This window comes from Mustelus asterias, chromosome 4 (genome assembly GCF_964213995.1).
Source record: "Mustelus asterias chromosome 4, sMusAst1.hap1.1, whole genome shotgun sequence".
In the NCBI taxonomy this organism is placed as follows: domain Eukaryota; kingdom Metazoa; phylum Chordata; class Chondrichthyes; order Carcharhiniformes; family Triakidae; genus Mustelus; species Mustelus asterias.
Window position 1 is genome coordinate 16,632,627 of NC_135804.1, and position 16,402 is coordinate 16,649,028.

At 45.3% G+C, this 16,402-nt stretch overlaps 1 protein-coding gene across 3 annotated transcripts in view; it reads right to left on the reverse strand.

Moving 5' to 3' along the window:
• Positions 1-16,402, reverse strand: part of LOC144492509 (rifampicin phosphotransferase-like) — a 189,830-nt gene that overhangs the window by 78,636 nt on the left and 94,792 nt on the right. For 2 of the 3 annotated variants that reach the window (XM_078210602.1, XM_078210600.1), the window contains exons 12-16: positions 11,700-11,806; positions 11,484-11,525; positions 8,266-8,461; positions 5,018-5,153; positions 2,357-2,433 (exon numbers count right to left, since the gene is read on the reverse strand). In XM_078210602.1, coding sequence (XP_078066728.1) covers positions 2,357-2,433; positions 5,018-5,153; positions 8,266-8,461; positions 11,484-11,525; positions 11,700-11,806 — 558 coding nt within the window. The remainder of the gene's footprint in view (positions 1-2,356; positions 2,434-5,017; positions 5,154-8,265; positions 8,462-11,483; positions 11,526-11,699; positions 11,807-16,402) is intronic. The other variant, XM_078210601.1, reaches the window with a different exon arrangement.

Below are 16,402 nucleotides of genomic sequence, written 5' to 3' on the forward strand. Positions count from 1 at the left end.
TCTCCACGGGTTTGAATCTAAAATTACAGAGCTCAACGAGAGACCGAAGGGGTGATATCGGGGAGAAGGTTTCCGTTGTGTTGGATATTGGACCATATTCTGGGAACAATGGAAAGCTGCATCTGAACAGAAAGAGACTAATGTACTGGCAGATTGGAACATGCGAGTGAATTAAACAAGGAAGGGATTGCAAGGGAAGAGGGTGTGTTGTAGGAAATTGCAGCAGAGATAAGATAACGATACAAATTATTGAAAAAAAGATAGCACCGATACAGAAGGAATAACACAAAGAGGAAAAATCAGTTTGAGTTGTAAGCAGGAAAAAGGCCAGGGGAGAGGGATGGGCCGGGCAGGTGTAGAAGGTCTCCCGATAACCGACAGAGATGTCAATGTGCATTTATCCCACACCTCTCACTCACGCCAACTTAGTGCTACCTGCTGATTGGATGATTTTTCCACCTAGCCAGTGCTAATCGCACTGTTGATTGGCTAGGCTCCTGAGCAAAGGGTTAATACAGTGAGTGGCCTTCACTACTTAAAGATGACCTGCACCTCTTAAAGGGGAGGGCAGTTGGAGCAAGTACCGACAGTCCTGGGACAGGAAGTGAACGTGACCTGGGAAACATGGAATAACAGTACAGCATGGGAGAGAGCTGCTTGCAAGATATGTTTTCATGTTACCGTCTTGAGGGAAGATTTTGGAAAGGAGAAGAGATATCCTCTATTTCCTGTCAGCATAAATCCCTCAGGTGATACAACCATGTGCAGAAGTTGAGGGCAGACGGTCAGGAGTGAAGCCCTGAGGATCTGACTCCAGTGCCACAAAAAGTTCAATGATGCTAAACCATCTTCAACCAATTCCACCTACTAGCCCAACATTAACCTCCCAACAATCTCCATCATTAGTGACTCACACCAAACATTCATATGTTTGACCATACCACAGTTGCGGTTACTGGTATCTCACTTAGATGATTCTTTATGGGCAGTCTGGCCAGGAATGGGCTGCTTATGTTGCCTCCTCTCTTCCTCGCCATCCTCATGCTCCTGCATCTCCGCTGCTCAACATATAGCTGGTAGCGAGGGTTGTTCCCTCATGATGCCAAGGTTGTTCAGCGTGGAGCAGACCACAGCAAATTAAATTATATTTTATTTTACTTTCTATTTCCATCTCTTTTCTTCTCTATTTTAATTCAATCTATTTTTCCCTCTCTTTATTTTTCTTTTCGGACCTGATTTGACATTGGGCAGGATTTTCCGGCTGTGCTCGATCTTCTGATCCTGCGACGCCCCTGCTATAGCTTCCCCAGAGTTCGAGGGTGCGAACAATAGGGAGCCCCATTGAGAGCAGTGGGACTGGAAAATCACACCGCTGACCAATGGTGGGCCACCTCAACTCCAGGGCGGCACGGTGAAACAGTGGTTAGCACTGCTGCCTCACATTGCCAGGGATCTGGGTTCGATTCCCAGCTTGGATCACTGTCTTTGCGGAATCTGCACATTCTACCCATGTCTGTGTGGGTTTCCCCCTACAGTCTGAAAGACGTGTTGGTTAGATGAATTGGCCATGCCAAATTCTCCCTCAGTGTACCCAAGCAGGCACTGGAGTGTGGCGACGAGGGGATTTTCACAGTAACTTCATTACAGTGTAAATGTATTATTATTTTTATTATTATTTATTTATTAGTCACAAGTAGGCTTACATTAACACTGCAATGCAGTTGCTGTGAAAATCCCCTAGTCGCCACACTCCAGCGCCTGTTCGGGTACACTGAGGGAGAATTTGGCATGACCAATGCACCTAACCTGCACATCTTTCTGACTGTGGGAGGAAACCAGAGCACTGGAGGAAACCCACGCAGCTACTTGTAAGCCTATTTGTGACACTAATAAATAAACTTTAAACTTTAAAAGTCCTGCAAATGCATCAAGGGGAGAGCGGAAAATCTTGTCCAAGAATTCACCAATTCTAATTTGCAATTCTCAGTCCTTTCACAGTTTTTTTTCACAATCCTTCGTGCTGACTGATTAAGAAATACACAGTTGTAAAAAATTAAAGAATCTAAACACGCAAGATCGGATTTAATTGAGGACAGGCACAATTCAAAACAATCTTCCAGCAAATGACGGCTCCATGAGTAAATGTTGGTGTCTGTACAGGAGTGTAAGGTTATATATGATTAGTGCATGTATGTTTGTGTAAGCCTGGGGATAACTATGTAAATGTGTAGTTACACACTGTTGTGCCTAAGCAGGTTGGTGGAAAGCTAACAATTGGTGATGGAATGCAACTGGACAGGCCAGCAGGTGATGAGAGGCACATTCACATTTCTGGAGCAAAGTTATAGAGTCTCACCTCTCCCAGTCCATAGTTTGCGTTGATAATCATTCTGCCCGGGTGTCCTGTGACAGGATCACATGTAAACAATACACCTGTAACATTGTTAATGGATAGAGTATCAGACACAAATACTGCTCTTGTTCAGTTCTGTTTTGCACTTTTAAAGATTCTGCTCTCTCCAATTTCAAAGTTTTATATCTCTGCAGTCCTTGAAGAATAAAACACGCGGTCAGTGTGAATTTAATTTCCATTGTAGGTAGGGAAAAGCTTGTTCACCTTTACTGTTAATAAATACATGGAATACTCAATAGGGGAAGATTTGTTCTGTGTTACTGAAAGTAGTGCAAAGGTTAAGGGCAGCACAGTAACACGGTGATTAACACTGCTGCCCCACAGTGCCAAGGACTTGGGTTTGATTCCCGGCTTGGGTCGCTGTCTGTGCAGAGTCTGCACATTCTCCCCTTGTTTGCATGGCTTTCCTCCCACAGTCCGAAAGACGTGCTGGTTAGGTGCATTGGCTGTGGTAAATTTTCCCTCAGTGTATCCAAACAGGTGCCAGAGTGTCACAACTAGGGGATTATCACAGGAACTTCATTACAGTGTTAATGTAAGCCGACTTGTGACACCAATAAATAAACTTTAAAAGGTTTCCGGTTTGCTATACGCGGTGAAACCACCTAGCGAAATTGTAAAATGTATGGTAAAAGGACACTGTTATTAATAGTGGGTAAATGAAATCTTCCCAATAAGTGGATGACATTGCTCAAGCACAGGGATCTAAGAGTGTCTCTTCTGTCAGTCATTTGTATCATTGAAGTTTTGTTATGAAATTTTACATCAACTTGATAAAAATGTCTGCCATCTCAAGTAAGTGAACAATTTCTTGCAACTCACTCACAAAGGCATGCATTTCACCAGGTTTCATTTTATTCCTGATGACATTGAGTTCTTCAACTTTATTTTCCTACTAAAAATCATTATGCTTGGATTGGGATGGCCACAATTTATGGAAAAATCTTACAGAAGTATCTTCTGACTGTTATATTCTCTAATTATAAAATCCTCTTGGACATCCTATGAGTTTCACTGAAAGAAGAGACAGGCTGTTGAAGTTTTGCTTCTTGCACTCATCAGGACAGATACACAAGAATACAAAATATCAGAGGGGGCCAACAGTTAATACTGCATGAGGGTGCTGATTGTTTGGCATGTGGACTGTGATTGGCAGAGGTGTTGCCATGGAGAATGTACCAGGGGACAGTTAACTGCCAAGCTTGTTTAAATTCAAATTAGGCTGGTTGACTCTATTTGGAAAAGTATTGCTATGGGGAATGAACCGGGGAATCGATGAAACCAAGAGCCCGATTTTACCATTTTCATTCTAAGTGCTGAATCTGGGCGCAATTCAGATCTGACTTGGAAACCTGTTCTCAGGCACCCCATACACACTTAGCCTGAAAAAGAAATCGCAAGTCTGAATCGCGCTGTGGGCGGGGCTTATCATGCCCGAAACGCTGCAGCTCCGATTGGAGCTCTGAACTGCGCATGCGCAGTGAAAAATGTTTGAAAACGCGCCCCTGTCACATCGCTCCCGGGCCGCAAAAAGTGGATAAAGCGGGAGCGATGACCCCCATAGATATCGCCCCACCCCCACAACATAACTGTCCCCCTTATCCACCCACCTCCCCCGCTACCCAGACTGATCGCGACCCCTTGCCCCCATTTCCTCCCCACTGATCGCCTGCAGAGTGGCAGTGCCCCCCCCCCACCCCTGCTCCCCCGCCCCCTCCACCAGAGATTCATCTGACGATTCCCCGCCCCTGCCCCCCCACCACCAGAGAGCAATTGGGCCTCCCCTCCACCAGAGGTACATCTGACCCGCCTCCCTCCCCCCACCAGAGAATGCCCGGGCCTACCCCCCCCCCCCCAACTGAGATACATCTGACCCACCTCCGCCTTCCCTCCCCTCCCACCAGAGAACGACCTGGCCTCCCTCCCCCTCCCCCCCCCACCAGAGTATGATCGGGCCTCCCCCCCCCCCCACCAGAGAACGATTGGGCCTCCCTCCTCCTTCTCCCCCCACCAGAAAATGATTGGACCTCCCTCCTTCCGCCACCCCCCTCCCTTCCCCCTCCCCCCACCAGAGAATGATCGAGCCTCCCACCTCCCTCTGCCCCACCAGGGAATGATCTGGCCTGTCACCCTCTTCCCCCCAACACCGATCTGAGTCAGGGAGCCGTTGGAAGCTCTGAACTCACCTCTTCAGAAGCTGCAGCGCCCGAAACAGACCTTTGTCGAGCATGTCTGTTTCGTGCCGAATCTGGACGGGCGAACGCGATGGTAAAGGGGGAAATGCTGGTAAAGTTGGGCGGGCAGCTCATTAATTCAATTTAAATGCATGCAAATGCATTTAAATTGCCGTTGTGCCCGTTTCGGGCGCGGTTCGGATCGCAGCCATTTTCGGGCCTGCGCAGACACGGGCGCAAATCGCGCTAATCGCCTCACGGCCAACTTTACCAAGCTTTCGGGGCCGAAAACGGGCACGACGCAATGGTAAAATCGGGCCCCAAGTTTTTGTTCATTTGAAAAAGGTGCAAAATGCAATATATAACATCTTAGTCCTTGTGAGAACAAAGTTTGAAATGTATTTTGTTGAACTGAATTGGCTATCCTTACCTGCCGCCTGGGCTGGTACCATCTGCTGGATTACCACACCCATGATTGATGGCACTGGTTGCCCCTTTTGGCTGTAGTATTGCACTGCTTGGAATGAGTAGAGAGAGGCCCAGCACTCCTGCACAGCATTACACAGCTTGGAAAATTAAAAATAATTGCATAAATCATAAAAAGGTACAAATATAACGTACATTGTTTTGAAATATACGGTACAAAGCCAGGCCATGGCTTATAACATTTATAAATTGAAAAATCTAAATAGTCAAGGTCTCATACTCTGGGTCACAGCTAAGATAGGAAGGGGCAGATGAAAAGTGTTTTAAAATACTTGAAAAGTATTTTACACTTGCTGAAACTGTCCGTGTATAAAACCACTGGATTACTTTGAAGGGTTAGGGTTAGGATTAGGGTAATGCTAAGCCCAATTTAATAAGGTTCCACAAACTTTATCTGGCAATAGAGAAGAAGAAGAAAACTACAGCACAAAACAGGCCCTTCGGCCCCACAAGTTGTGCCGAACATATCCCTACCTTCTAGGAATGTTCCAGGAATAACAAATCGAAATGATTAAATAAACTAATTTTGGTGGGACAATGGTTGAGGGAGGAATGTACGGTCCAGAAATGCTGAACATGCTCCTCAATCTAATTGGAATTGCTGTAAAACAGCATCATTTGTGCTCAAGATTGTGCTCAGCAGGTGTTCAGTGTGCAGTTCAAATAAGGCCAATCAGATTCTCTGAGTAACGTTACTCACAATAACCAGTCTGATTAACTGCCTGAGTCTTAAATGGCGTATCCTTATCACATTAGGAAGATCAGGGATCAAACCAAATCAAATATAAAAGCAAAATACTATGGATGCTGGAATCTGCAACAAAAACAGAAAATGCTGGAAAATCTCAGCAGGTCTGACAGCATCTGTGGAGAGAATAGAGCCGACATTTCGAGTCAATCGATTATAGTTTTCCGTGAGACAATTCACCCATACCAACGGGGCAGCATGGTGGCACAGTGCTTAGCACTGCTGCCTCACAGCGCCAGGGACCCAGATTCAATTCCGGCCTCGGGTCACTGTCTGTGCGGAGTTTGCACGTTCTCCCCGTATCTGCGTGGGTTTCCTCCGGGTGCTCCGGTTTCCTCCCACACTCCAAAGATGTGCGGGTTAGGTTAATTGGCCATGGTAAATTGACCCTAGTGTCAGGGGATTAGCAGTGTAAATAGGTGGGGTTACGGGAATAGGGCCTGAGTGGGATTGTGGTCGGTGCAGACTCGATGGGCTGAATGGCCTCCTTCTGCACTGTTGGAATTCTAACCAGCATAGCCAATATCATTTTATACCATTAGACACCTGATCCCAAGTTAAGTTAAATTCTCTAGTCTAAATGCTTTTTCCTCAGATCTGAAAAGATCACAGTTCAGTTTTGATCTCTCATGTGTATTCAGCACTTGACATGGAGCCTGTCCTGTGGTGTTTCCTCACCTCTGGGAGGCAATACTAATTTCGGTTCATAGAATCATAGAAACCCTCCAGTGCAGAAAGAGGCCATTCGGCCCAATCAAGTCTGCACCGACCACAATCCCACCCAGGCCCTATCCCCATATCCCCACATATTTACCCGCTAATCCCTCTAACCTACGCATCCCGGGTTGTTTAGACTGTACTTTTCGAATTATTATAATTGCTGAAAATACAACAAGTGATAGTAATACCTGTTGATCATAGAATCCCTACAGTGCAGAAGGAGGCCATTCGACCCATCGAGTCTGCACAGACCACAATCCAACCCAAGCCCTATCCACGTAACCCCACATATTTATCCCGCTGATCCCCCACACTAGGGTCAATTTAGTATGGTCAATCAACCTAACCCGCATATCTTTGGACTGTGGGGGAAAACCAGAGCACCCGGAGGAAACCCATGCAGACACAGGGAGAATGTGCATACTCCACACACAGACAGTCACCCGAGGCTGGAATTGAACCCAGGTCTCTGGCGCTGTGAGGGGGCAGTGCTAACCACTGTGCCATCGTGCCACCCCACTGATAACAATGTAATTTAGGCAGCTGGAGAGAAATCATTTGCTCGGGCGAAGGAGTCCAGAACAATGGGAGCATAACCTTAAAGTTGGAGTTGTGCCATTCAGGGGTATTGTCAGAAAACACTTCTTCACACAAGGGGCAGTAGAAATCTGGCATCCTCACCCTCAAGAAGCTGTTTGAGGATAGATCAATTGAACATTTCGGAACTGAGATTGAGAGATTATTGGTTGACAAGGGTATTAAAGGTTACAGAATCAGGGGAGGTAGATGGAGTTAGCATTCATACCCAACATGATCTAAGGGAATGGTGAAAAAGGTCTGTGGAGCTGGAGGGCCTTCCCCTGTCCCATTCCACGTGTGCCATGCCCAAAGATAGGTTCTTCTCTCATGTTTGCTAATGCTTCATTTTGAGTCGTATTCTTGGCAGTTTTTGTCAATGTTGGCTTGCTATGCACTTGCAGTCTCAGGGGCAGGTGAAGGTCTACCTTAGCCAGACCGAAAATCAAACCCATACTGTTGCCATTATTCTAAACCATACATGAGCCATCTGGCTAACTAAGTTAAGCAGCCCACGCTTACTCTTATTCCCTTAATTATAACTGAGCATACCATAACAATGAGTTTCATCAGAGTACTATGAACAATTGAAGAACAGGTTTTATCCATCTAAACACAAGCCCTTAGTTCAAAGTTGCATAACTCAAGTTATTTATATTACAATTTATTTAACCAACAAATTCCCATTTAGTTGTATGTTTTCGAAAAGAATAGAATCACTACAGCGCAGTAGGAGGCTGCTCAGCCCATCAAATTCTGACAACAGTCCCACCCAAACCCTCTCCCTGTAACCCCACATACTTACCCTGCTAATCCATTTGACACTAAGGGGCAATCTACCCTGGCCAATCCAACTAACCTGCACATTTTTGGACTTTGGAAGGAAACCGAAGCACCCAGAGGAAACCCACACAGACATGGGGAAGAATGTGCAAACTCCACACAGTCACCCAAAGCTGGAATTGAACCCAGGTCCCTGGCACTGTGAGGCAGCAGTGCTAACCACTGTGCCACCATGCCGCCCCCTTTATTCAAAATATTGAGGCAACTCTAAACTATAGGTGAACTAGAGAATTTGCTACCTTAATTCTGGTTTAACCCTTGTTATTACATTCTTATAAATTCATGAGTTCTCCTATTCTTTTTACCTGGTCAAAGCCTTTCAATCCCAGTTTTGTCTCGAGTAGCCCTGCAGCAGATGCATCCTCTGTGTCCTCCCAGACTGCACTGGACCTGACGGCCAATCGTTCCTTTGCTCCCAGCAGCCTCAGCTCTGCAAGCTGGTCACGAATGGCCCTTTCTATCTCTGGAACCAGTTTGGTTTTCCTGAACAATTCAACACATCTGGAGAAGATTAAAAGATCGGTCATGTGTTGAATTCCATAACAACTTAGGGTGTTTTGGTCAGACATCTAAAAAAGTGTTTTTGACCTAAAAAAAAAGCCTCTGTTATGTATTTTATATCTAATTGTGACATTTGATAAAGTGCCACATCAAAGGTCATCATGCAAAATAAAAACTCATGGGAAAGGGAAATATGTATTGGCATGGATAGAAGACTGGCTGGCAAACAGAAAGCAGAGAACAATCTTTTTCGGGTTGGCAAAATGTAACAAATGGCTTTCCACTGGGACTAGTGCTGGCATCACAACTGTTTACAATTTATGTAAATAATTTGTACGGAGGGACTGAAGGGATGGTTGACAAATTTGGTGATAATAAAATGATAGGTTGTAAAATAAGTTGTGAAGACATAAGGAGGCTACAAAAACAGGGAAAGTTAAAAAAAAGTATATTATCTAAATGGTGAGAGATTGCAGTGACTGTCCCAGTGCATGAATCACAAAAGGCTAGTATGCAACCACAGCAAGTAGTTAGGAAAGCTAATAGAATTATACCATTTACTGCAAGGGGAATTGAATACAAAAGTAGGGAGGTTATGCTTCAGTTGCACAGGGCACTGGTGAGACCACATTTGGAGTATTGCAGGCAGTATTGGGTTATCGAGAGCAGGCAGAGTGTAGATTTGAGCTTGCTACCAGATCAGCCATGATCTTATTAAATGGTGGAGCGGGCTCGAGGGGCTGAATGGCCTACTACTCCTTGTTCATATGTTCGTGCACCACAGATGCAACTGTCCATGGGACTATTAGTGGGGGTGATAATTGTACAATTCTTGGGGAGGCAAAGACCCACGTTTACATTAAGAATACATCCATCATGTTCTGTGGCAATCCTACCGTGCTACATTGGACAATTTTGCGGCAGATCTAACAGCTCATGAGGCACCATGGGCCATCGGCAGCAGCAGAATTGTATTCAACACAATTTTCAACCTCATGGCCTAGCATGTCTCTCACTCTACCACTACCATCAAACCACGGGTTCAACCTTGCTTCAAGGATGCAGGAGAGCAAGCCAAGAACTGCACCCTAGCAGGCATCCTGAAAATGAGGTGCCAACCTGCTGAAGCTGTAGCACAAGATTACATGCACGCTGAACAGTGGAAGTAGTCATACAATGGACAGAGCTAAGCGCTCCCATAATCAATGGATTAGATCAAGGTTCTGCAGTCCTGCCACATTCAATACTGATGACAATTAAGCAACTAACCAGAAAAGGAAGCTCCATAAGTATCCCCTCCCCAACGGGGAGTCCAGCAAGATTGTGCAGATGGCAAGGCTGAAACATTTGCAAGCACATTCAGCCAGAAGTGTTGAGTGGATGATCCATCTTGGCCCCCTCCTGAGGTCCCTTGCATCATTGATGCCAGTCTTCAGCCATGATATCACAAAACAGCTGAACGTACTAGATATAGCAAAGACTTGAGGCCCTGGTAATAGCACTGAAGACTTCTGCTTCAGAATTAGCTGGACACCCCAGCCAAGCTGTTCTAGTGCAACTACAACATTGGCAGTTACTCAACCAGCTGAGCAATTGCCCCAGTATGACCTGTCTACAAAGGCGAGGAAAAATCAAACCCAGCCAATCCATCAGTCCACATAAGTCTACTCTCAATTATCAGCAAAGTAATGGAAGGTGTCATTGACAGTGCTGTCAAGCAGCTCATGCACAATGATAACTTGTTCACTAATGCTCAGTTTGTATTTTGATGGGATAACTCGGCTCCAAATGTTATTACTGCCTTGCGTCAAACATGGGCAAAAGAGCTGAATTCTAAAAGTGAGGTGAGAGAGACTGGCCTCAGCATCGAGGCAGCATTTAACCAAATGTAGCCAAAGTAAAATTGATGTAAGTGGGGAAAAACTCTCTGACCAAGCCCAAAAGGTGGTTATTGGAGGCTGATCATCCCAGCCTCAAAACGTAGAGTCATAGAATCCTACAGTGCAGAAGGAGACCATTCGGCCCATCGAGTCTGCACTGACAACAATCCCACCCAGGCCCTATCCTCATAACCCCATGCATTTACCCTGGCTAATCCCCCTGACACTAAGGGAGAATTTATCATGGCCAATCCACCTAACTCGCACATCTTTGGACTGTGGGAGGAAACCGGAGCACCCGGAAGAAACCCATGCAGACATGGGGAGAACGTGCAAACTCCACATAGACAGTGACCCAAGCTGGGAATCGAACCCAGATCCCTGGTGCTGTCATGCATGTAATCACTGACCTACATTGGGTCCTGATCCAGCAGCTCCTTGATGTTTCAATTTATATCATTGTACCTTCAGGGTCCATGATCGACAAACCTCTGATCCCTTGAACATTGATCTCCTTACCAGTGTTGTCACATCTCGGGGTTGCTCCCAATGCTAAAAAGTCAGCCAGGATTTTCTGGCTGTACCTACCACAGGGATCATCTGGTCCAACCCAAAGTCAACGGGCTTTAGGCTGGGTCGCCAAATGCTCTGCCATGAGGGGCGGCACGGTAGCACAGTGGTTAGCACTGCTGCTTCACAGCTCCAGGGACCTGGGTTCAATTCCCGGCTCGGGTCACTGTCTGTGTGGAGTTTGCACATTCTCCTCGTGTCTGCGTGGGTTTCCTCCGGGTGCTCCGGTTTCCTCCCACAGTCCAAAGATGTGTGGGTTAGGTTGATTGGCCATGCTAAAATTGCCCTTAGTGTCCTGGGATGCGTAGGTTAGAGGGTATTAGTGGGTAAAATATGTCGGGATATGGGGGTAGGGTCTGAGTGGGATTGTGGTCGGTGCAGACTCGATGGGCCGAATGGCCTCTTTCTGTGCTGTAGGGTTTCTAAGATTTCTAAGGGCTGTAAAATCTTGGCCTTTCTGTCATTCCAGCCCTGTTCTTACAAAAATCTGCAACTCACCAAAGCAAGGTCACAGGGAAAATGCTGGTGTACAATAAATGCTGTGAGAAAAAAGGAGCTATGATTGATTTTACCTTTTGCAGACTTGTTGAAGATTTCCATTTTTACCTGTGCTACTGAAATACAAAAAGAGCATAATTAAAAATGAGGAAGTGATGGCAGATGATGGAATTCTAACATGTGGCAATTCAGTGTGGTGTTAATTGTAAAGTGCATATGAAATTGCACAGAACGAACACTGAAAATCAATTTGGAACCTTCCAATCATTAAAGTAAGAGAATGAGTATACCAGGTCACGTCATTCAGCTCTGCTACAACTTGGCGAAGGCTGCTGTTCATTTTCATCTGGTACTCCAGGGCTGCAATAGTGACACAGAGGCCTGTAGGTACAGAAAACTGGCAGACAAAATACAGCAGGATATTAATTAGAGTCATAGAGGTCATTCACCCTGGCTGAGCTGCTATTATTTGTCACCTTAATTTGATTAAGGTGTTGTCCCTAGTAAATGATTGCAATGTTTGGTTCAAACATTCAAGAATATAGCTGCTCCTAATGGCTGCAGCCTTAGCACCATGAAGGAGCTGGAAAGCCCCCAAGGCTTGAATAGCTAAACTGGCAATCTCTCAACTACATTTAGCCAAGCCAAACAAAATAAAAAGGCAGAAGTCAAACAGCAATCACATTTGGAGTAGATCGAAGAATGCATATTACACACAGGTTCGAATTCACAGTAATGGGTGCAGCAATCCCAATAATTGCAGCATCCGGTAGCCACAAGGTGAATGGTGCCCGGAGACTTGCTGTTGCATTCCAAAGTTCATCAGCTATCTTGCTTCAATTAGATGGATGGAAATGGTTCAACAGAAACTGTGTTTATTTGGATATATTCCCAGGATTTTTTCTGCTGGGAAGTTCAAGACTGTGGGTTTCCTCCGGGTGCTCCGGTTTTCTCCCACAGTCCAAAGATGTGCGGGTTAGGTTGATTGGCCATGCTAAAAAATTGTCCTTAGTGTCCTGGGATGCATAGGTTAGAGGGATTAGTGGGTAAATATCTAGGGATATGGGGGTAGGGCCTGGGTGGGATTGTGGTCGGTGCAGACTCGATGGGCCGAATGGCCTCTTTCTGTGCTGTAGGGTTTCTAAGGTTCAATGTTAGAATTTCTAACAGTCAGCATTGAGAATGAATGGTCATCACTATCACTAGTTTATAGCTTTGTCTGCATATCAATTACATCATTATTTTTACATTTGTATGTACTGTTTCAGGATCGATTAACTGCTACAAGAACTAGACAATGTTCTTCCAACTTATCATGACAAAAATATCGAGGCCTAGAGTAGTTTTGGTAAACAGTACTTCTGGAATTACCCAAAACTAGTAGGTAACATTACTGCCTCCAATCTCCAAGTCGCAGGTTCAAGTCCAGCTTCAGAGACTTAAGCATCAGTGCAATACCGAGAGAGTGTGCACTTAAAACACCATCTCTTGAAGGAGAAGTTAAAGTTGGCTCTCTTAGGTAAAAAATCTCATGAGGCCATTTTGAAGAAAGGCATGGGAGTTAAGTAAAGTTTACTTACTAGTCACAAGTAGGCTTACATTCACACTGTAATGAAATTACTGTGAGAATTCCCTAGTCACCACACTCCAGCGCCTGTTCGGGTACACTGAGGGAGAATTTAGCATGGCCAATTCACCTAACCTGCACATCTTTGGACTGTGGGACAAAACCGGAGCACCTGGAGGAAACCCACGCAGACACAGGGAGGATGTGCAGACAGTGACCCAAGCCAGGAATCGAACCTGGGTCCCTTGAGCTGTGAGACAGCAGTGCTAACCACCGTGCCACCCCCATTATCCCTGGTGACCTGTTCAATATTTATCCCTCAATCTGTATCGTAAGAGTGGATTATCTCATCGTCAGCACATTGTTGTTTGTGGGACCTTGCTGTGTGAAAATTGGCAGCTGCATTTCCTACAGTGCATCAGTGAGTGCAGTTCAACAGCACTCAATTAACTATTAAGTGCTTTGGAATATCCTGAGGTCATTAAAGGCAATGTTGAAATGCAAGTCTTTTTTAACTTACAATGTGGCAACAAAGGAAATACCGATCCAATAACAGGCCGTTGGATTTTTATCAGCCAAACCACCCCCTTAATGGTGGCAAAAATATTTTAGGCAGAAAAATCCTGAAGGCACAATGCCATATGTAATCCAAAACACATGGATCTACTTTATAATATAGAGATATATAACATAAGATTGAGGCCTGGAGCTAATTTTCCCTCCATTGAAGTTATGAGGTGAAAAAGTTAAAATTCTACGTAGGTAAACGGACTTATTCTATTCGACAATATAGTAAGAGGGATCACAACACCAGGTTAAAGTCCAACAAGTTTATTTGGAATCACGAGCTTTCGGAGCACTGCTCCTTCATCAGGTGAGCCACCTGATGAAGAACTCATGAACTGATGAAGGAGCAGCGCTCCGAAAGCTCGTGATTCCAAATAAACCCGTTGGACTTTAACCTGGTGTTTTGAGACTTCTTACTGTGCCCACCCCAGTCCAACGCCGGCATCTCCACATCACATATAAATATACTAAGTATAGGTTAATGTGATAGGTTACATTTAGTGTTCTATACAGCAGGAGAATGAGTATTTGTGTGAAGGTTCATTGCATCAAGGGTACCTCCATTAAACCTTCACATTTTCCAAACATTTACGGATTGCGCCTACTGATATCCAGTCGACATTTATTTGATTTTCTTTTTTAATAAAGTGCACAGAGAGAAAAACAAAATGAAAAATATATTTTAAAAACACCTATTTCGGATTAACAGTCAAACTGTGAAACCTGTTCAGCCATCTCCTGAATCAGAGTGGGGCTGAAATGGAGGTGAGGATATCAATCATGATATAATTTTATCTCTCTCCTCCACTAGAGCGAGGGTGGGTTTGGAGTGGAGCAATGAGATCTACAATATGGAGGCTGGCAATGGGAAGATGCATGCTGGTTTTAGGACCCATTTCTGACAACTGGAAAATGATCATGGTTGGCGCTGGGAAGTTTTTTTTGTGGAGGGTATTTGGATATGTAGTCCATCAACATCTGGTGTCCCAAAGCATGTGAACAGCAAAGCACTTAATACCATCATAAGATTCCCCTCCAAGTCATACAACATCCTGACTTGGAACTGTCTCGCAATTTCTTCACTGTCACTGAGTCAAGATCCTGGAACTCCAAGCCTAACGGCACTGTGAGAGTATCGCTACCACAAGGACTGCAGAGCTTCAAGAAAGCAGCTCATAAATACTGGCCTTTATGGTGATGTTCAATTCCATAAACAATGATCTGGAAGATCAGATAATGCTGCCATGGGAGTGATGCAGCAGAAAGTTAGAAGAGGATTTCAATAGCCAGATGTGGAAAGGCAGCACAAGGGGAGGTGGTGGCATAGTGGCATTGTCGCTGGAGTAGTAATCCAGAGACACATCCTAATTCTCTGGGGTCAGAAGTTCAAATCCCGCCACGGCAGATGGGGAAATTTGAGTTCAATAAAACTATGAAATTGAGAATCTACTGATGACCATGAATCTATTGTCGTTAAAAACCCATCTGGCTCACTAATGTCCTTTAAGGAAGGAAATCTGCTTTCCTATCTGGTCTGGCCTAGAACAAAGAACAATACAGCACAGGAACAGGCCCTTCGGCCCTCCAAGCCCGTGCCGCTCCCTGGTCCAAACTAGACCACTCTTTTGTATCCCTCCATTCCCACTCCATTCATATGGCTGTCTAGATAAGTCTTAAACGTTCCCAGTGTGTCCGCCTCCACCACCTTGCCTGGCAGCGCATTCCAGGCCCCCACTACCCTCTGTGTAAAATATGTCCTTCTGATATCTGTGTTAAACCTCCCCCCCTTCACCTTGAACCTATGACCCCTCGTGAACGTCACCACCGACCTGGGGAAAAGCTTCCCACCGTTCACCCTATCTATGCCTTTCATAATTTTATACACCTCTATCAAGTCTCCCCTCATCCTCCGTCTTTCCAGGGAGAACAACCCCAGTTTACCCAATCTCTCCTCATAACTAAGCCCCTCCATACCAGGCAACATCCTGGTAAACCTCCTCTGTACTCTCTCCAAAGCTTCCACGTCCTTCTGGTAGTGTGGCGACCAGAACTGGACGCAGTATTCCAAATGCGGCCGAACCAACGTTCTATACATCTGCAACATCAGACCCCAACTTTTATACTCTATGCCCCGTCCTATAAAGGCAAGCATGCCATATGCCTTCTTCACCACCTTCTCCACCTGTGACGTCACTTTCAAGGATCTGTGGACTTGCACACCCAGGTCCCTCTGCGTATCTACACCCTTTATGGTTCTGCCATTTATCGTATAGCTCCTCCCTACATTATTTCTACCAAAATGCATCACTTCGCATTTATCAGGATTGAGCTCCATCTGCCATTTCTTTGCCCAAATTTCCAGCCTATCTATATCCTTCTGTAGCTTCTGACAATGCTCCTCACTATCTGCAAGTCCTGCCAATTTTGTGTCGTCCGCAAACTTACTGATCACCCCAGTTACACCTTCTTCCAGATCGTTTATATAAATCACAAACAGCAGAGGTCCCAATACAGAGCCCTGCGGAACACCACTAGTCACAGGCCTCCAGCCGGAAAAAGACCATTCCACTACCACCCTCTGTCTTCTGTGACCAAGCCAGTTCTCCACCCATCTAGCCACCTCCCCCTTTATCCCATGAGATCCAACCTTTTTCACCAGCCTTCCATGAGGGACTTTGTCAAACGCTTTACTAAAGTCCATATAGACGACATCCACGGCCCTTCCCTCGTCAACCATTTTGGTCACTTCTTCAAAAAAACTCCACCAGGTTAGTGAGGCATGACCTCCCTCTCACAAAACCATGCTGAATATCGTTAATGAGTTTCTTCCTTTCTAAATGCGCATACATCCTATCTCTA